Raw genomic sequence first — 21,000 nt, 5'->3', positions numbered from 1 at the left:
TTTTTATATTACTTGTAGTTTACCCTCAGTTTATTTTCTCTTTTTTTTGTCATCTTTTGTTCGTTTTTAAAACCTTCCCAATCCTCTGGCTTAACACTAATCTCTGCCACATTGTACTTTTTTTTTCTTTTGATACTATCCCTAACTTCCTTGGTAAACCATGGTTGGTTTATCTCCTTCCTTGAATCTTTCTTCCTCACTGGGATATATCTTTGTTGTGAGTCATGGGCTATTTTCTTTGATGTCTGCCATTGGTCATCAACTGACTTTTCTGCTCAACTCCTTTCCCATTACACTCCAGCCAACTCTGCCCTCATTCCTTTGTAATTACCCTTATGTAAACTTAGCACAGTTGTTTCCGACCCAAGTTTCTCACTCAAGCTGAATGTTAGATTCTACCATGTTACGGTCACTGTTTTCTAGGGTATCTTTTACTCTGATCATTTATTAAACCTGCCCCATTACACATTACCATATCCAAAATAGCCTGATCCCTGGTTGGATCTACAACATATTGTTCTAGGAAGCTGTCCTGAATATGCTCTGAATTCTTGCTCGTGGTAACCTCTGCCAATTTAATTCTCCGAATCTACATGAAGATTAAAGTCATCCATGATTAATATACTGCCTTTTTTTACATGCCCTGTATCTCCTGATTTATTCTCCGTCCTACAGTATAGCTACAGTTAGGGGGCCTATAGACTACTACCACCAGTGTCGTCTTCTCATTATTTCTCACCTCCACCCATATAGATCTGACATCTTCTGATCCAAGATCATTTCTTGCTATTGTACTTATTCCATTTTGCACTAACAAAGCTATCCCACCACCCTTTCCTTCCTGCCCATCCTTTCGAAAAGTCACATACGCCTGAACATTTAGTTCTCAGCTTTGATCTCCTTGTAACTATGTCTCTGTAATGGCTATAAGGTCATACCCACTGACCTCTATTTGCGCTGTCAATTCGTTTATTTTGGTCCAAATACTACATGCATTTAAGAGCCAATAATTTTGCCTTTTTACCTCTTTTTCCCCCTTTGACCCTATTTGCTATTTTTTTTTTTAATGTTTGTACACTCTGTCCCTTCCTGTCACATTACCTAAATAGCTGCCCTGCAATGCTGCCATGTCCTTTTGCTTTGTAAGCCTACATACATCCCCTTTCTAGAACACCCCCCCCATTTAGTTTAGAGCCCTCTAAACAGCCCCAATTATTCAATTCACCAGGACACTCGTTCCAGCACTGTTCAAGTGAAGCCCATTCCACCAGAACTGAAACCTAACCCTCCCACACCACTCCGAGCCATGAATTTAACTCTGACTTTATTTACCCTATACCAGTTTGCCCATGGCTCAGGTAGTAATCCTGAGATTATTACCTTAGAGGCTGTGCTTTTTAAATTTAGCTCCTAACTGTTCAAATTCTATTAGTAGAGCCTCCTTTCTAGTCTTTTCAATGTCGTTGGTACCAACGTGGACTATGACAACTGGATCCCTCCCCTCCCACTCCAAGTTCTTCTCTAGCCCCGAGGAGATGTCCTTAACCCTGGCACCCAGCAGGCAACACCGCCTTCGGGACTCAAGCTCACGGACGCAGAGAACATTATCTCTCCCCTTAATTATACTCTCCCCATCACTACTACGTTCCTATTTCCTCCCCCCACTTGAATGGCTCCCTGTCTCATGGTCAGTTCGCTCATCTTCCCTACAGTCCCCGCTCTCATCCACACAGCTTGCAAGAACCTCATACCTGTTGGACAATTGCAGCAGCTGAGGCTCCTTGAATGGTACCCCCTGGGTCCCCATATCTGCCTCACCTGCAGTCACACACTCCTGTCCCTGATCACAGACCAGATTTGAATTAACTAAGCTGAGAGGTGTGACCGCCTCCTGGAGCGAAGTGTCCAGGTAACTTTCCCCCTCCCTGATGTGACATAATGTCTGCAGCTCAGACTTCAGCTCCTCAACTTGGATCCAAAGTTCCTCGAACTGCAAGCACTTGGTACAGACGTGTTCCCTCTGGATCACCTTGGGTACCCAGCAGCTCCCACATGATGCGGCACCTGTCTTACCATCACTATCATATTTTAATTAATTGCACTAGCATCCCTGCTCTTTATACTTAAAAGAATTCCCCCCCCTCTTGACTTTATTGTAATTAATTGTTTTAACACCATTATCAATCTTATACTTAACAAGCATATGAAAAAGAGAGAAAACTAGAAACCTAAACACAAACTAAAGACCTTATTTTTATTTTAAAGATTAGAAACCAGAAATACTCACCAATCAACTGCCTTCCCTGCACTTGCATCACACTGTGGTTTGTGAAGTCACTCCACCACTGGTCTCACTGCCTCAAAGCCGTTTAGTGACAACACTGGCTGACTTGGAAGATTTCCAAAGCCAGGCAGTGAAAGTTCAGCTAACACATTCATTCAGTTTCCACCCACTCAGAAACCCCTTCACTCTTCGCTTAACCAAAAGGCATTTTTGCATCAGTGCTGTGGCTTCAGTTGGGCAGTGCACAATGGAAGATTCTAAGCACCACTTTTCCTTTTCACTTCAACAATGTAATGGTCTCAGTGGCATATTTTGGCATATGCAAAACAAGAACATAGTTGGATAACCAAAGCACACTTAATAGGGAGAGAAAATAGCTTAATTTTAACAAAAAGTTTATTACCTCATATTCTGCATATTCTTTTTGTCTCCTCTTTGCCTCATGCCGCCACAGCTTTAAGCACACAATTGAACTGATCAGATAAAGGAACATGGTAGCAAATAGGAAGATGACTGCAGCGATTTGTCCCCCTTCTACACGGCAAAATGTAGAGTTCATTGGAGTATTGAAGAGAGGATAATAACAAAGCCCACCACGGTTCATATCATTTAAATACACTATAGCAGCAGCCAGCAAGAGAATAAACATGACAATGTTAATGGCGAACTCAGTCAATGGCCACCAGTTGGAATCAAGTAAGATAGTTCGATAGTACATGGACATGCCCAGTACAAGTAAAATAATGGTGATTACCCATGCCAAGCCTGCAACAACAATGACAAAAGGAGTCTTTGGTCCATCATAATAGTATCCTCCTCGCAAACTGTTGGCAACATGACTGTATGGACGGGAGTAACCAAACATGTTGTACCATTCATTGTCCTTATGTATGTAAGCACAGACACAGGCAAATACAGCTGCTCCAGACAGTAACTGAACTACACACAAGATTCTCAATAAGCCAGCCCATGACTTCATGTAGGAGTACTTCATATGGTACACTTGCACCTTCTCACTATAGCTTTGCACTGTGCGGGTTTGACGATCCAATGAATCATAGGGATCTCGAGGAAGCATGGCTTCAGTTTCTTTCCGTGAGTTGTAGCTTCCTCCAGAGCCTCCATATGGATCCTTGTAAGAGCTAGCAGCTGATTTATGTTCATCTACTCTGGATTGCTCTCTTGAAGAAGGAGAAGGGGAGGCAGGTGGTGAACACTCCACTCCATCACTAATGTAATTGGTAGAAGACGCCATATTCCACTGTTGATTGTTTTTACCTTTGAACAAGTTCTTCACAGAATCTGGGATGAAACGTCTTACTGGTTTCAATTCTAGAGCAGTCACAGGTTCATCACTTTCAGTCAAATAAAATTCAGGGCCAACAGGTGGCTGTAGAGGCAGAGGAGGCGGTGGCAGTGGATCAGCACTGACTGCTAAATCACAGTCCTGCAGAGATTTGGAACCTGATAAAGGGAGAAACTTCTCCTGATGAGATGGATTCAAATGCTGGCCTTCTCGTGGGACCTCGTCATATTGGTACACTCGTTCTCGGTTCCTACGAGTGTCATGAGAAACTCCTGACCTTTGACCTGAAGATGCTCCTGAGGACATTGGTACTATTTCCCCCTGCAAATTAAAAGTTCCAAATTGATTTGAATTTGTATGTCCATAATAAGTATTAGCCCTAATAAAACCTAGTAATTAAGTTGGAAAAAGAATATTAATAATCACAAATATATACATGAAAAGTGTATAATGGATTTTGATAACTCAAGAGTCAGCTGTACTGACAGAACATGTGTGAAAAAAGTTTCTACCAGTCCTGTTGATTGGCCAAAATCAGAACCATATGATGTTCTATCATGCTACAAAACTGTACCTTTCACTCTCAATGTAGCAAACTTTTAACATGCTATTGTATGAATGGAAATCAGGAAATGTACTGAAAGAAAACAGAGTTTGCTCGTGGGAGGGAGAAAGACACTGGCAGAGGACAGGAAGTTGGCATAAATGGCCTCCTCTCCTTCGGGACTGAAAATACTTTCCTTTCAAAACCACCACCATCCCTTTCATGTATAGCCTTCAGCAAACTTCAAACATCAGTCTGGGAACGAAGAGGGGTAACTCCGTTACCAAACTGAAAACCTGTGGAGCAATACTCTAGCCCACTCTGCTCTAGGCATGCAAGACTTGGCATGACGCTAGTAAAATAGTCCAAGAAGTTCAACCCCTTTCACTTGAGCTGCCTTCAAAAGCTTCTGAAGATCGGATGGCAGGACGAAATACCAGACACTGGGTTGCTCCCTGAGCTGACATGCCAAGTATCCACACCATGTTGAGACAGTCACAACTGAGTTAGGCTGGTTATGAAGCCAGAATCTCCGACACTCGCTTACCAAAGCAAATCTTCCATGGAGAGCTTGTGTCTAGGGTGCACTCTCATGGCAGTCTAAGGGAGCGCTACAAGGACATTCTGAAGGCTTCACTTAGGAGGTTAGATATCCACTTTGAGCTCTAGGAGAAGCTCACCCAGGATCATTCACCTGACACAATCAAATAAAAAAGTCCGGCCTCCTTTGAAAGGAAGTACATATCCCAAGGCAGAAAGAAAATGCAAGGAGAGGAAACCCCGAGTCAGCAAGTCATCCAAAACTCAATCTCTGGTATCCTTTCCTATTTGCAGCAGAATCTTCCGGGTGCAGACTGGCCTTAACAGTCACCTATGTACCCACTAGAACTCTATCAAATACCCCAGATGATGAACATGGTCATCTTCACCTGAAAAGGAAAAACAAGCAAGCACCCCCATCTATCTTACAAAGTGTTAAAGTACTTGAAGCACAGAGACAGGTCATTCAGCCCAATAGATGTATATGCTCCGATTGAATCTACTCCTACCTCCTCTATAACTAACTCCAACATATCCTTCTGTTCCTTTATTCCTCATATGCTTATCTAGTTTCCTCCTGAATGCATTTATACTTCTCTGCCGAATTTCCTATTGGATTGTGACTCTTATATTTATGGCCTCTAGTTCCAGACTTCCCTGCGAATGGAAATATCTTCCCCATGTCTACCTTATCAAGCTCCTTCATAATGTTGAAAAGCTCTATCAGGTCACTCCTCAGTCTATTTCTGAAGAAAATAGCTCCAGCTTCCAATCTTTCCTGATAGGTATAACCTCTCTGGTAGCATTCTGGTAAATCTTATTGCACCTTTTCCAGTGCCTCTATCTTTTTTTATAATATAGAGACCAGAACTGCTCACAGTACTCCAAGTGTGGTCTAAGCAAGGTCCTATACAAGCTTAGCATAACTTTTCTGTTTTTGAAATCTGAGAAACGAACCCCAGTTCTGGATTTTGTTTCCAAATGGTCTTAATTAACAGCATCACTATTTCTAATGATCTTCATAGCAACGCCCCCAGATCCCTGTTCTTCCACCCTATTTAGAGCCTTATTTTCCAAGAAGTACATGGCCTCCATTGCTTTTACCTATACAGAAGTTCATTTGCCAATTAAATGTCCATGTATATTTTGTTACAGTCCTCTTCTGTATCAACTACAACTCCCAATTTGGCAGTAACCCCAAATTTTATAATTGTACTTTTGATTGCCGAGTCCAAATCATTTATGTTAATTGTGAACAATGGTGCCAGCTCCAATCTTTGTGGAAAAGCACTTCCCACCATTTGGCAATCCAAGTAATTACTCTCATCTGTTTTGCAGCCAGCTTGCTATCTATTCTGCTACTTGACCCCTGACTCCACATATTCTGATGAAAGATCACTAAGCTGAAACTTTAACTCGATTCATCCCCAGTATTTTCAGCATTTTCCATTTTTATTCCAGATTTCTAACATCTGTAGTATTTTGCTTTTGTCCACATATTCTGGCCTTAGTCATGAGTCTACTATTGGTACCTTAACTATGGCTTTTTGAAAATCCAAACCTATTATGTCTACTGCGTTAGCCTTATTTCCTGTTACTTCTTTAATGAATTCAATAAGGTTAGTCAATTTTTATCCTGCAATGTTTGAGATGGCTGACCACACCATCCAAAACATCTATTAGGAGGTAAGGGTGCTCGCCTTAGCTCCACTCTTGCCTATTCAATTGTAGCTAGAACATCTCCAATGACACCTTCCCTTCTTGCTCATGTACAACTCCTCTTGAAAAGATCTATACTTGGCTGTTTCTGGAAACCATTATCCAAAACCATGGGATTACCTTCCACATTAACACAAACACATTGTAGAATGTGGATGATACCCAGTTCTACCCCCCACCACCTCAGCACTGTCAAACATACAGTCCCTTATAAGCCACATTTTTCATAGAAACATTGTAAAGACCAAATCCCCTCTTTTTGCATCCCCTCCCCAAAACACCACAAACCCCACATCCTTGTTGCCAATCTATTTCCCTCCCTAACTACTGCCTTATGTTGAACTGGACTGTTTGCAACATTGCCTTCTAATTCAACCCTAACCTGTGTTTCTCACCCCACATCCTCAAGGAACAGGCCACCCTTCTGCCATTTAGATTGCAACGACAATGTTACATATCTGCTGAAATACTCAACCAGGCCTTTATAACATGCGGACTTGACCATTCCAGTCTCCTAGCCAGCTCCTATTTTGCACACTGAAGTTCAACTCATCCAAAACACAGACCATATTCTATCCTGCACCAAATTTTGCTCACCCATCACTCTTACCTTTGCTGACTTAAATTGGCTCAGTCTCCCAGCATTTCCCAATTTAAAATGCTCCTCAAGTTTAAATCCCTTCATGGCCCTGTTGATCCCTATCCCTGCAATCTTCTCTAACTCTATAGCCTCAACTCCATCACCACGAAAGTCTGATCTCTTGTGAATCCCCCTCACTTTACCTTAACGTTGGTGGCTACACCTTCAAAAGTCTAGATTCTATGCTTTGAAATTCTCTCCCCAAACCCCTCCACTTTTTCATTTGCCTCTCTTCTTTCAAAGCCAATCTTTTAATCACCCCTGATAATATTTAATTTTTTGGCTCATTAACCTGTCCTATGGTGCTGCAGGGGATTAAAGGTGCAACAAGTGTTTAAAAAAATACAATGAAAATAAATCATTGACATTATAAAAATGCTACTTATGTTCAGAAAATCTACTTCATGACAATTAATCATAGAATTGTACCCTTTCTATTCATTTTATCATTTCTTCTTCAAAGGTCCAGAAAGATCACCTGCTTCTAAAGCTCTACCAATGCAACGTGTGAACAAGAGCATCTTAGCCAGTATCCCATCCCCACTTCAACCTCAATCTCCTACAATGTGAGCTGCTGTGGAGCATCATTGGAACAAAGAACAGCACATCTTTCGATTGTGCCCTTTACAACTTTCTGGACTCAACAGGGTTCAACAATTTCAGACCAAAACGTCTGCTCCCACTTTTCTCAGACAACAGGTACAATTAACATAAAAGCAAAATACTGCGGATGCTGGAAATCTAGAAAAACAAAAATACCTGGAAAAACTCAGCAGGTCTGACAGCATCTGCGGAGAGGGATACAGTTGACGTTTTGAGTCCGTATGACCCTTCCTTCATCAGAACTAAGACATATAGAAATGAGATGAAATATAAGCTGGTAGAGGGGGGTGGGTGGGACAGGTAGAGCTCGATAGGGGGCCAGTGATAGGTGGAGGCCAAGAAGAGGCTGCCAAAGATGTCATAGGCCCGGTAGCTTCTCATTGGGTGTCTGAATCCTCCAGAAGGAGTTTGTGAAATTTCCCTGTCCAGCCACCAGCTCTGCCTGGGGACATTTCTCACCCCCTGCAGAGTCCACATCCATTAACAGTTCTGCTTTTCTCACTTATAGCTCCCCTGGACCTACCTTTTGTTTTTTGTCCCATCCACTTTTGTCTTACACCATTGTCCCTTTTGTCATTTAATCTCTCCAGCCTTGGAAATTGTTTCAGCCTTCCATTTTGTTTTTGTTTTTTCTTCCCCTCCCCCTACCTCTGTACTTGCTTAAAACCTGTTACATCTCTTAACTTTTGCCAGTTCTGACAAAAGGTTTGAACCCAAAGTATTAACTGTTTCTCTCCACAAATGTTGCCTGATCTGAGTATTTCCAACATTTTCTGTTATTATTTCAGGTTTCTAGTTTCCATAGTATTTTGCTTTTATCATAGCCTATATTAACATCATCTCTCCGTTCTGCTGGAGCTTCCTCCCACCCTTATTATTTTCAAAAAGAAACAAACAAGGGGAGCTTTACTGTTTATGGAAGCCACAGCTAGAAAGCTGTTCAACCACTCCCTGCAGCAAATATGATCTAAAAATGAGCTTTACTAGATTTCAGTTAGTGCCATTTATCATTTTGTGATGTTTTTTGATTGCAGTTAAAGGAACTAATAATGTAGTTCAATCTTTGTTTTGCAGAGTTGAACATTATAAATGACATGAATTACAACAATTTAAAAATCAATCCAAGAACATAAAACATTAAAGATAAGTAATGTTTAAACAAAGCTAATTCTGACATTTCTACTGCATAGAACTCAACGAGAAATATTCACTAACTCGACAGAATCATCGATACAAGTAACTTCCAATCGGAGTTTTAAAAAAATTACTTTTTCTTTTACACAAAATAGCTATGAACTAACAAATAAAATTACAACCGAATTCAACTCATTGCCTCCCTGGGAAACCCAGCTCCGTATAGGTGCAGCTCAGTTCTCAGGGGGAAGCACCACTACTGACATACATGGATGGGCGCACAACACCCCCCCCCCCCTCCTCCTCCTCTCCCCCCCACCCTTACCCCTTTCCCCGATCAGAGTGCACTCATTCCCTGGTAGACCTGGACAAAATTAAATAACGTCTCCTCACCCTTACAAGTTGACCAAAACAAAAGGAATTGCTATTGGCGATACCGACTACGCCTCACCTGTCGGATCCACGGAAGAAAAACTTTTCCCCTCCCACACCCCCTAAAAAATGGCGGAAATTCCAGATCACGTGTCCTTCTCACCTCCCCCACAAGCCGTGAGTGACGTCACACCGAAACCACACCAGGTATCAGCAAGACCTCCACCTGGGAGCATGCGCACTGCCGAGCCACCGTACCTACAGCTGGCGCATGCGCACTGCGCCGCAACCCCCTCCGCCTCGGGGCATGCGCTGCGGAGCCGCACCGCTCCACCTGAGTGCATGCGCACTGCCGAGCCGTAACCCTTTCACCTGGGAGTCTGCAGACTAAAGAAGCTCAGCATAATTGACCAGCGTTCTGCACCTGTTGCGCGACCTGGTTTTTTAAGTCCTTAGGTAAGGACACCTAAACTGTCCATAATACTCTAGGTATGCTCACACTCAGGTGCTATGCAATTGCAGTGAGTTATCTTTACTCTTGTACTCAAATCTTCTTGCAATAAAATATGACATACCATTTGCCTTCCCAATTGTTTGCTGCACCTGCATTTTAGTGACTCATGAACAAGAACACTTCCCAATCTCTCACCATTTGAGAAATACCGTGCATTTCTGTTTTTCCTACTCAAGTGGATAATTTCACATTTTTCCACCTTATATTCCATCCACCATATTCTTGCCCACTCACTTAGCCTGTCTAATTCGCTCTGAAACCACTTTGTATCCTCCTCACAACTTACATTCCCACCTGATTTTGTGTCATTAGCAAACTTGGAAATATTACATTTGGTCCCCACACCCAAATCATTGATATAGATTGTGAGTAGGTAGGGACCCTGCACTGATCCTTGCGGTACCCAACCAGGCCTGCCAACCTGGGAATGACGTGTTTATTCCCTTTCTGTCTTCTAAATCCAAGCCAATATATTACCCCCAATCCCATGTGCTCTAATTTTGTGTACTAACCTTTTGTATGTGACATTGAAACAGGGAAACAGAGTTAATGTTTCAGGTCAATGACATCTCATCAGAACTGGGAAAAGTTAGAAATGTGAATGACAGGATCTGGAATAGCCACTATCCAAACACAAAGTAAGGAAATAAGAGAAAATCAAGAGAAAAGGAAACAAATCAGCAAACAAACACAAACCAAAATGGGGGCAGAGGTTATGATCTAAAATTGTTGAACTCAACTTTGAGTCCAGAAGGATATAAATTTCCCAGTTGAAAGATGAAACACTGTTCCTCGAGATTGCATTGAGTTTCATTGGAACACGAGCAGACAAAAGACAGAAAGGTCAGAGCGGGAACACAAGAGTAAGAAATAGTAAGACATTAGGTGGAGTCTTTTTATTTATTCTTTCTTGGATTGTGAGCATCACTGACAAGGATAGCATTTGTTGCTGGGTCAGAGCAAGACGTAAAGCACTAAGATCTAAATGAGGATAAAAGCAAAATACTGTGGATGCTGGAAATCTGAAACAAAAACAAAAATTGCTGGAAAAACTCAGCAGGTCTGACAGCATCTGTGGAGAGTCATACGGACTCAAAACATTAACTCTGTCTTTCTCTCCACAGACGCTGTCAGGCCTGCTGAGTTTTTCCAGCAATTTTTGTTTTTGTTTAAGATCTAAACTAGGTTTAAAGTGCATGTATGTGAATGCACATGGCAAATAAGGTTGGTGAGCTGCAGGCACTGATGGTCATTAGGAAATATGCTGTTGTGATAACTGATACCTAACTCTAAAAAGGACAGGACTGGGAACTAAATATTCCTAGATACAGGGTGTTCAGGAGAGGTAGGGAAGTAAACAAAGAAGACATGGCAATAATGATTCTGGAAAATATTATTGTGTTGGAGAGGGAGGATGTCCTAGAGGGGTCAAAGCACAGTATCTATCTGTATAGAGCTAAGAAATAACAGATGTATCATTATACTACTACGTATATTCTATAGGCCACCACATAGTGGGAAAGATATAGAGGAACAAATTCACAAGGAAATTACAGAGAGGTACGAAAACTATCGAGTAATTAGTATCCTAATATAGACTGGGATAGCAATAGTGAAAAGGGCAGAGAGGGGTAGGAGTTTCTGAACTGTGTCAAAGAATTTTTTCTTGATCAGTATGTTTTGGCCCAACAAGTAAGGAAGCATTTTTGGATCTGATTCTGGGAATGAGATGGGTCAAGTGGATGAAGGGACAGTAGGAAAAATTTAAGGGACTGTGATTGCAGTACTTTTTATATTCATTTACAGGATGTGGGTATCGCTGGCTAGGCCAGCATTTATTGCCCATCCCTAATTGCCCTTGAAAAGGTGGTGGTGAGCTGCTGTTAGGGAGGGAGTTCCAGGATTTTGACCCAGCGACAGTGAAGGAACAGAGATATATTTCCAAGTCAGGATGGTGAGTAGCTTGCAGGGGATCTTCCAATGGTGGTGTTCCCATGTATCTGCTGCCCATGTCCTTCTAGATGATAGTGGTCGTGTGCTTGGAAGGTGCCACCTAAGGAGCTTTGGTGAGTTTCTGCAGTGCATCTTGTAGATGGTACACACAGCTGCCAGTGTTCGTTGGTGGTGGAGGGAGTGAATGTTTGTGGAAAGCATGCCAATCAAGCAGGCTGCTTTGTCCTGGATGGTGTCAAGCTTTATGAGTGTTGTAGGACGTGCACTCATCCAGACAAACAGACACACTCCTGACTTTTTTTAATTCATTCACGGGATGTGGGCTTCCCTGGCTGGACCAGCATTTATTGCCCATCCCTAATTTCCCTTGAGAAGGTGGTGGTGCGCTGCCTTCTTGAACTGTTGCAGTCCATGTGATGTAGGTACACCCACAGTGCTGTTAGGGTGGGAGTTCCAGGGTTTTGACCCAGCGACTGTGAAGGAACGGCAATATATTTCCAAGTCAGGATGGTGAGTGACTTGGAGGGCAACTTCCAAGTGGTGGTGTTCCCATCTATCTGCTACCCTTGTTCTTCTAGATGGTACTGGTTGTGGGTTTGGAAGGTGCCAGCTGAGGAGCCTTGCTGAGTTTCTGCAGTGCATCTTGTAGATGGTACACACTGCTGCAACTTGCGTCGGTGGTAGAGGGAGTGAATGTTTGTGGATGGGGTGTCAATCAAGTGGACTGTTTGTCCCGGATGGTGTCAAGCTTCTTGAGTGTTGTGGGACCTGCACTCATCCAGGCAAGTGGGGAGTATTCCATCACACACCTGATTTGTGCCTTGTAGATGGTGGACAGGGTTTGGAGAATCAAGAGGCGACTTACTTGTCGCATGATTCCTAGCCTCTGAGCTGCCCTTGTAGCCACAGTATTTATATGGCTAGTCCAGTTCACTTACTGGTCAATGGCAATCCCCAGGATGTTGATAGTGGAGGAATCAGTGATAGTAATGCCATTGAATGTCAAGGGGTGATGGTTGGATTCTCTCTTGTTGGATATGGTCATTGCCTGACATTTGTGTGGCGCCAATATTACTTGCCACTTGTCAGCCCAAGCCTGGATGTTCTCCAGGTCTTGCTGCAATTAATTATCGACTGCTTCAGTTTCTGAGGAGTCGCGGATGGTGCTGAACATTGTGCAATCATCAGCGAACATCCCCACTTCTGACCTTTTGATAGAAGGAAAGTCATTGATGAAGCAGATGAAGATGGTTGGGCGCAGGACACTACCTTGAGAAATTCCTACAGCGATGTACTGGAGCTGAGTTGACTGACCTCCAACAACCACAAACCATCTTCCTTTGTGCTAGTTATGACTCCAACCAGCAGAGAGTTTCCCCTCTGATTCCTGTTGACTCCAGTTTTGCTAGGGCTCCTTGATGCCACACTTGGTCAAATGCGGCCTTGATGTCAAGAGCAGTCACTCTTATCTAACCTTGGGGGTTCAGCTCTTTTGTCCATGTTTGAATGAAGGCTGTAATGAAGTCAGGAGCTGACTGGCCCTGGCGGAACCCAAACTGAGTGTCAGTGAACAGGTTATTTCTAAGTTAGGCAAAAGTTAGAGAATTCTCAGGATAGTCAGAATTCCGCAGCTTAGCAAGTAATGATCACTCGAGACTAAGGAGTCAGGTTGTATTACTTGCTTTTTTTTGCTTGTTATTTAATGTAATATGTAGGATATTTGCAATAGAAAATACTATTACCAGTCAATATTTATTAAAGTCTGTTGTTTGAAATCACGAGGGCTAGAATCATGTGAACATTATTGTTGTAGGACAAATAATATTTTATAGTGACAGGAGCCAATAGTTAGAAAACCTACTTTCGGAACTTATTCTGCCCATCAGTCCTGTATCAAACAATACTTCAAATGAATCACAGAATTGTTACAGTGCAGAAGGAGGCCATTTGGCCCATCATGTCTTCACTGGCTCTGTGAATGAGCAATTCACCTAGTGACAGTTCCCTGCCTTCTCCCCATAACCCTGCAGATTGTTTCTTTTCAAATAATCATCTAATTCCCTCGTTAACATCTTGATTGAATCTGCCTCCAGCACACTCTCACGCTATGCATTTCAGACCCTAAACACTCGCTGTGTGAAAAAGTTTTTTTCATATCGCTTTTGCTTCTTTTGCCAATTGCTTTAAATCTGTGTCCTCTCATTCTCGATCCTTCCCTGAATGGGAACATTCGTTCCCTATCTACTCTGTCCAGACTCCTCATGGTTTTGAATATCTCCATCAAATCTCCTCTCAGCCTTATTTTTTCCATGGAGAAGAGTCCCAACTTCTCCAATCTTACTCCATAACTGAAATTCCTCATCCCTGGAACCATTCTCGTAAATGTCTTCTGTGCTCTCTCCAATCCCTTCAGATCTTTCCTAAAATGCAGCGCCCAGAACTGTATAAGCTGTGGTCAAACTGGTGTCTTACACAAGTTCAACATAACCTCCTTGCTCTTGTAATCAATGCCCCTATTAATAAAGCCTAGGATACTGTATGCTTTATTAACTGCACTATCTTCCTGTCCTGCCATCTTTAATGATTTATGCACATAATACAACCAGGTCCCTCTGCTCCTGCATCACCTTTAGAGTAGCACCCTTTAATTTATATTGTGTCTCCATGTTCCACCTAACAAAATGTATCACTTCACATTTCTCCACATTGAACTTCATCTGCCACCTGTCTGCCCATTCCACCAATTTGTCTATGTGGTCTTGAAGTTTTACACTGTCCTCCTTGCAGTTTACAATGCTTCCAAGTTTTGTATCATCCATAAATTTTGAAATTGTACCCTGTACACCAAGGTCTAGATCCTTAACATATCAGGAAAAGCAGGTGTCTCAATACTGACCCCTGGGAAACCCCATTACAGCCCGAAAAAACACACAAACATATGAATTAGGAGGAGGAGTAGACCACTTGGCTTGTCAAGCCTGCTCGGCCATTCAAAAAGATCATGGCTGATCTGATTTTAACCTTAACTTCACATTCCTGCCCACCCCTGATAACCTTTCACCCCTTGCTTATCAAGAATCTAACTACCTCTGCTTTAAAGATATTCAAGGACTCTGCCTCAACCACCTTTTGAGGAAGAGAATTCCAAAGTCTCTCAATCCCCTGAGAGAAAAAAAAACCCTCATCTCAGTGACCCTGAGTTCTAGGTTCTTCCAAAAGAGGAAACTTCCTTTCCACATCCACCCTGTCAAGTCCCCTCAGGATTCTATATGTTTCAATCAAGTTGTCTCTTACACTTCTAAACTCCAGCAGATACAAGCCTAGTCTGTCCAGCCTTTCCTCCTAAAACAACCCACCCATTCCAGGTATTAATCTAATAAAACTTCTCTGAACTGCTTCTACTGCATTTACATCTTTCCATAATTAAGGAGACTAATACTGTACACAGTGCTCCAGATGTGGGTCTCACCAATGCCGAGTATAACTGAAGCATAACCCCCTGCTATTGTATTTATTTCCCTTGAAATAAATTATAACATTGTATTTGCTTTGCTAATTCCTTGCTGCACCTTCATACTAACCTTTTGCAATTCATGCACTAGGACACCCAGACCCCTCTGCATCTCAGAGCTCTACAATCTCTCACCATTTAGATAATATGTTTATTTTTTATTCGTCCTGCCAAAATGGACAACCTCAAATTTTCCTACATTATACTCCATTTGCCAAACGTTTGCCCACTCACCTAACCTATCGCTATCCTTTTGTAGCCTCCGTATGTCCTCTTCACATCTTACTTTTGTACCTATCTTTGTGTCAACAGCAAATTTAGCTACCATCCCATCGCTGAAAAAAGAGACTTGTCAAAGCCTTTTGTCTTGCACTCATCATGACACTTCGCAAGAATACCAAAATAAAGGGGAAACAACAATTTGTATTGTGTGTGAAAAGAGTGCTGATTGGTTGGCAAGTGGACTCTGATTGGTAGAGTCATTGCCATGGATGGCACCAGTGATGGTGACAAACAGTTAACTTCCAAGCAATGTTTGAAATTTAAACCAGCAGCTTGACCCTGATTGGTCAAGGCATTGCCCTGAGGAATGAGTCAGTGAATGGCTGTCACTCACTTTGTTTAGCTGAAACAGGCACAATGTGTGTACATGTTTTTTCTATCTGCGAAGAGCAGGGCCTTGTGTATTAATATATGTAACTACCAGTATACGCAAATGTGCCACATTGCAAAGCTGAATGACAATCTTAAATTGGTTCTCAGCGTAATTCTTAGCACATTGAGGATTATTTAGCAAATGTTATCTAATTACGGAATCAGACCTAATGTTGGACACTGTGTTTTGAGTTTTGCAAGCATGGGCTCACTGGGTACGGTCTGTACCTTGCACATTGTGAACAGAGGCTGAGACATGCTGTTTGATATGATCTGCCAATTTTTGGGACGTACAACCTATCTACAGAGCATCACACTGGCACTGAAATTCAAATACCACATTACTCATTTGTGTGAGAGGCAGAATGTCTTTTTGGCTTGACGGCAACATCCTTTTAGTGGCAAATACCACTCGTGTTGCTACGGCATAGTAGCAGCGTGAAACAGTTAGCTTCACCTGTTGCTCAAATTTTTGAGGTACCTTGCCCTTCCAGGGTAATCTAGGGTAAATTGGGTACTTTTCAGGTCAAAAGTGATGGCCTTAGGTTCGTTCATGAGTTTGCTGATATAGAGCGCAAAATGATCTGATCAGGGTAGCCATGATCCCGTAGGATGCATTTGATGCGCCCTATTTCAGCATCAAGCTTGCATCGTGAGCAAATGGATTGAGCCCTGTTTACAAGGTTGCTGATAAAACCAATCTTATAGCGTGGAACTGTAAGAATCCCAACATGTACATTGACCAGTGAAGATAGGCTTGTGGTAGACCATGATAGAGAAAGACCTGGCAGATTTCTCAACTAGTACTTCAAGGAAGGGGAGTTCATTTGACTGCTCCATTTGAAGGATGGGTTTGAGCGCAGGATGGAGCCCATTAAGCCATGTAAGGAATTATTACATGCAACTGCAGATTTAAATATAGTGAGCATATCATCCACATATCGGAAATATATGAGGAGTAGGAAGTTAGGTGTCATTCCATTGAAAACACGTTTCTCATGGAACCCTAAAAAAGCAATGTTTGCGAGAGCTGGGCCTGAGGGAATCCAATGGCAACATCATCTATTTGGACGTACATGGTGTCATTAAAATTCAACTCAACTACGTGAGTTGCTGAGTTCATAAGTTAAATGAATACTGATTCATGCAATGGTAGTGGGTCTAGATCGCCATGATATAGTGCTGCAGTACAAATACCTATGACTTCCTCAAGTAGAACATTGTTGAACGGCCAGCAATGTCAAATGAGCACATGGAAACAGCATTGCTATCGATATGCAAGTCCTGTACAGCCTTCGCAAATTTGAAGGAATCATTCACCATGTATGTGAAATATTTGGTCAAAACTGGTTGTAACAATTCGCCCGGCCATTTGGCCAATTCATGTTGTGCAGATTCGGTCATTGATAAGATAGGGCATAAAGGAACATCACTTTTGTGTGTCATAGGCACATGTGCCTGCATATGTATGGGCTGTCCATATTGTAAAGACTTGAGAGCTCAGCACTGATCACTGTGGCACACCACTCATCATGTCCTGCCAAGCAGAAAATGATCCATTTACGCCTACTCTCTGTTTCAAAGAACAAAGAACAAAGAAAAGTACAGCACAGGAACAGACACTTCAGCCCTCCAAGTCTGCGCTGATCATATTGCCCATCAACTAAAACATTTTGCACTTCCGGGGTCCATATCCCTCTATTCCCATCCTATTCATGTACTTGTCAAGCTGCCTCTTAAACACCACTATCGTATCTGCTTCCACCACCTCCTCTGGCAGCGAATTCCAGACACTCACTACCCCCTGCGTAAAAAACTTGCCCGCACATCTCCTCTATTGTTTTCTCCTCTCACCTTAAATCTATGTCCCTTAGTAATTGACTCTTCCACCCTGGGAAAAAGCTTCTGACTATCTACTCTGTCCATGCCATTCATAATTCTGTAAACTTCTATCAAGTCACCCCTCAATCTCCATCGCTCTAGTGAAAACAATCCGAGTTTCTCCAACCTCTCCTCATAGCTAACAACCTCCAGACCAGGCAGCATCCTGGTAAACATCCTCTGCACCCTCTCCAATGCCTCCATATCCTGTTAGCTTGCCAATCTTCTATCCATGCCAATATGTTACCCCATACACCATGAGCTTTTATTTTCCACAATAACCTTTGCTGATCGAGGCAACTTATCAAATGCCTTCTAAAAATCTAAGGACAATACATCCATTGGTTTCCCTTTATCCACAGCCACTTCTTACTTCTTTAAAGAACTCCAATAAGTTAGTTAAACATGATTTCCCTTTCACAGAGTCATGTTGACTCTGTCTGATTACCTTGAATTTATCTGAGCTCCCTGTTATAAAATCCTTAATAGCAGCTTCTAATATTTTCCCCATGATAGATTTTGAGCTAACTGGCCTATAGTTTGCTGCTTTCTGTCTCTGTCCCTTTTTGAATAAAGGTGGGCAATGGGGAAGGAAGGCTATGGAATGTCAGTGAGGGGAAAGGGTGAACACGATTGGGGGCTGCGGGCACAACTGGGAGGGAAGGCTGTGGAAGCTGGAAGTTCTGCTCCAAGCCGCTCACCATCTTGACTTGAAAATATATCACCATTTCTTCACTGATGCTGGGTCAAAATCCTGGAAGTCCCTCCCTAACAGCACTGGAGGTGTACCTACACGACAGGGATTGCAGCGGTTCAAAAAGGCAGTTCACCACCACTTTCTCAAGGGCAATTAGGAACGTGCAATAAATGCTGGCCTAGCCAGCGACGCCCACATGAATAAAAAGAAACTGGTTGGTCATTAATATGCCACATCAGAGATTGGAGCACAAAGCAAGGTTGGGTCACTCATCTTAATAAACTTTAGCATCCCACACAGGGCCCAAGATGTTACATATCTGTGGTGCCATCTTGGTCACCTCGATGTGTGTGCTAGAGTCTCAGGGACAAGGCAGCATCAGCTACCATGCAAGTAGGGCAGGAAAAACTAAAGATCCTTACAGTTTTCATACATTTCATCTTCTGAACTTCACTTTCTTTCTTCTTGAATCATTCACTGTTTCCTTTCAAAGAAAAGGCCAAAGAAGATTTGGATCCAGGGCTCAATGCTGCTTTTGTCAGGGTCCTAATGCAATGGAGGAGGCAAAGGGGGGAGAGGTGACTCTGTGCACAGCTCCAGCAGGAGGTACATGGTCAAGCAGAGCCAGAGCATGAACAAGAGAGTCAGGAAGAGAGAACCAGATAATGGGAAAGACTCCCCAGACCTAGGGTTTATCGTAGAAGGGTCTCCTACTTACAAATGAGTGAGAGACAATGCCATGCATATCTATGCTTGTCCCAAGCTCTGGTACATCGCATATGCCTCATACTGCATGAAGACCTGACGCCATGTGGAGTTGTAGGGTATTCCCTACCAGTGGCTTTGAAGGTGACCACAGCACTCAATTTCTTTGCCTCCGGTTCTTTCCAAGGATCAACAGGGGACCTGTGCGGCATCTCTCAGTTCGCAACACATTGGTGCATAAAGGAAGTCACAGCTGCCCTTTACAGGAAGGCCCATCATTATGTCAGGTTTCCAATGGATGAAGATAGCCAGGCTGCAAGATTCACTGGCTTTACCGCCATCTCAGGCTTCCCAAGAGTGCAGGTGACTGCACCAATATAGCTATACGGGCCCGTGGCAGTAGCACCTAATGTTTGTAAACCACAAGGACTATCATTCCATCAATGTACAATGGGTGTGTGATCACCGGAAGCACATACTGCTTGTTTGTGCATGATACCCTGAGATCTGCCATGACTCCTACATTCTGAGTAACTCCCAGGTGCCTGAGATTTTCGAGGGGCCATTATGTCTGCAGGGACGGCTGCTTGGGTATATGGCATACCCACTGAAACGCTGGCTGATGACACCAGCGTGTTGCCCTCAGAGCCCTTTCGAGGAGAGGTACAACACTGCTCACAGCTCCACATGCTCCCTTATAGAGCAGAGCATGGGTCTTCTGAAGATGTGCTTCGGATGCTTGCACCGCTCAGGTGGCTCACTGTAATACACTCCCGACAAGGTTTCCCGCATCACCGCAGTGTGTTTTGTCCTTCACAGTCTGGAAGTTCAAAGAGGTGAACCTCTGCCAGAGGATGAACTGGAGGAGGATGAGAGCTCATCAGAGGATGAAGATCCAGAGGCCCAGGAATCTCAAGAGGCTGCTGAGGGTGAGAATGAGCGCAATCACGCCATGGAGGAAGGAAGATTTGGGAGATGTGCCCAAATTGCTGACAGGTCCCAGGATGATTAAAATTAAGTGAGGGCATATAGCCACATCCCTCCTACCCCTCAATGCCATTTACTTTTTTCTCAGGGGATGCCCACTCACTTGCAGCGAGAACAAGTCCTTCATTTACACTTTCGCGATCTAGCCTCATGAATCACCAGGCCATGATCTTTGCTTTGGTCCATGCAGCCCTGTGAGTGAGCTCACTTTGGGAACTGACAGTCCACTGGGAGCAAGAGTGATGCAAGAGAAGACTTGACGACTTCACCGCTATCTAATGATGCAAACACTGCTGCGACTGAAATGTGGACGTGCCCAGGGATCTCCTCTTCCCGTGATTGTCTTTTCTTCTGCCACTACTACTGAGGAGACACAAATGCCACTAGATTATCAATGCTGATGAACTGCCCTCACTCAATGGCATTCCTTGAGGAAGAAGGGTTAGAAATGCTTACATCACACACTTCAAATAAAGATTTAAACACATCTCCCTGACATCACACAAGGGTACAGAGACTAGTTCAACTGAGGTTGATATCACAGGAATGTGAATCTCACAGTGGGACACTATCACTGAGTGGGAGGAAGGTTAAACCTCGAAATAAGAGGATTCCAAAGAACAAAATCACAATGCCTTCAGTAGCCCAAAACATTCACATAACCATCAAATATATTCACAAAAGCGTAATTTCTTTACATGTATAGCACACCCGTGACCCAAAAGTGACATCTATTTTTTTTAACTTTCCTAATTCTATCGCTACGCCTGGGCAGCACTGACATCCTCAGGAGAGGTGGAGGCAGCCTGCTGACTGTTACATCCTGATGTCTGTGATGACCTTGGCGGATGTCCTCTGGGGGCCTGAGGCCTGGAGGGCCCCAGCCTGATAAGGGTCATGTGCTCAGTGGCAGAAGTGCCCTCAGCCACCTGAGAATCTGGAGTGGATGGGGTCAC

General features: G+C 43.1%; 1 protein-coding gene across 6 annotated transcripts in view; it reads right to left on the bottom strand.

The window, feature by feature from the left end:
• Window positions 1-21,000, bottom strand: part of marveld2b (MARVEL domain containing 2b) — a 74,881-nt gene that overhangs the window by 38,735 nt on the left and 15,146 nt on the right. Inside the window, exons 1-2 of one of the 6 annotated variants that reach the window (XM_041186978.1) lie at window positions 9,306-9,404; window positions 2,688-3,911 (exon numbers count right to left, since the gene is read on the bottom strand). In XM_041186978.1, coding sequence (XP_041042912.1) covers window positions 2,688-3,896 — 1,209 coding nt within the window. In that variant the 5' untranslated portion in view covers window positions 3,897-3,911; window positions 9,306-9,404. The other 5 variants (XM_041186975.1, XM_041186974.1, XM_041186973.1 and 2 more) reach the window with 5 other exon arrangements.

The sequence above is a fragment of the Carcharodon carcharias genome, chromosome 4 (assembly GCF_017639515.1).
Source record: "Carcharodon carcharias isolate sCarCar2 chromosome 4, sCarCar2.pri, whole genome shotgun sequence".
Taxonomy (NCBI): Eukaryota; Metazoa; Chordata; class Chondrichthyes; order Lamniformes; family Lamnidae; genus Carcharodon; species Carcharodon carcharias.
Note: the sequence above shows the minus strand (reverse complement) of the source record. Positions and strands in the feature narration are given on the sequence as shown.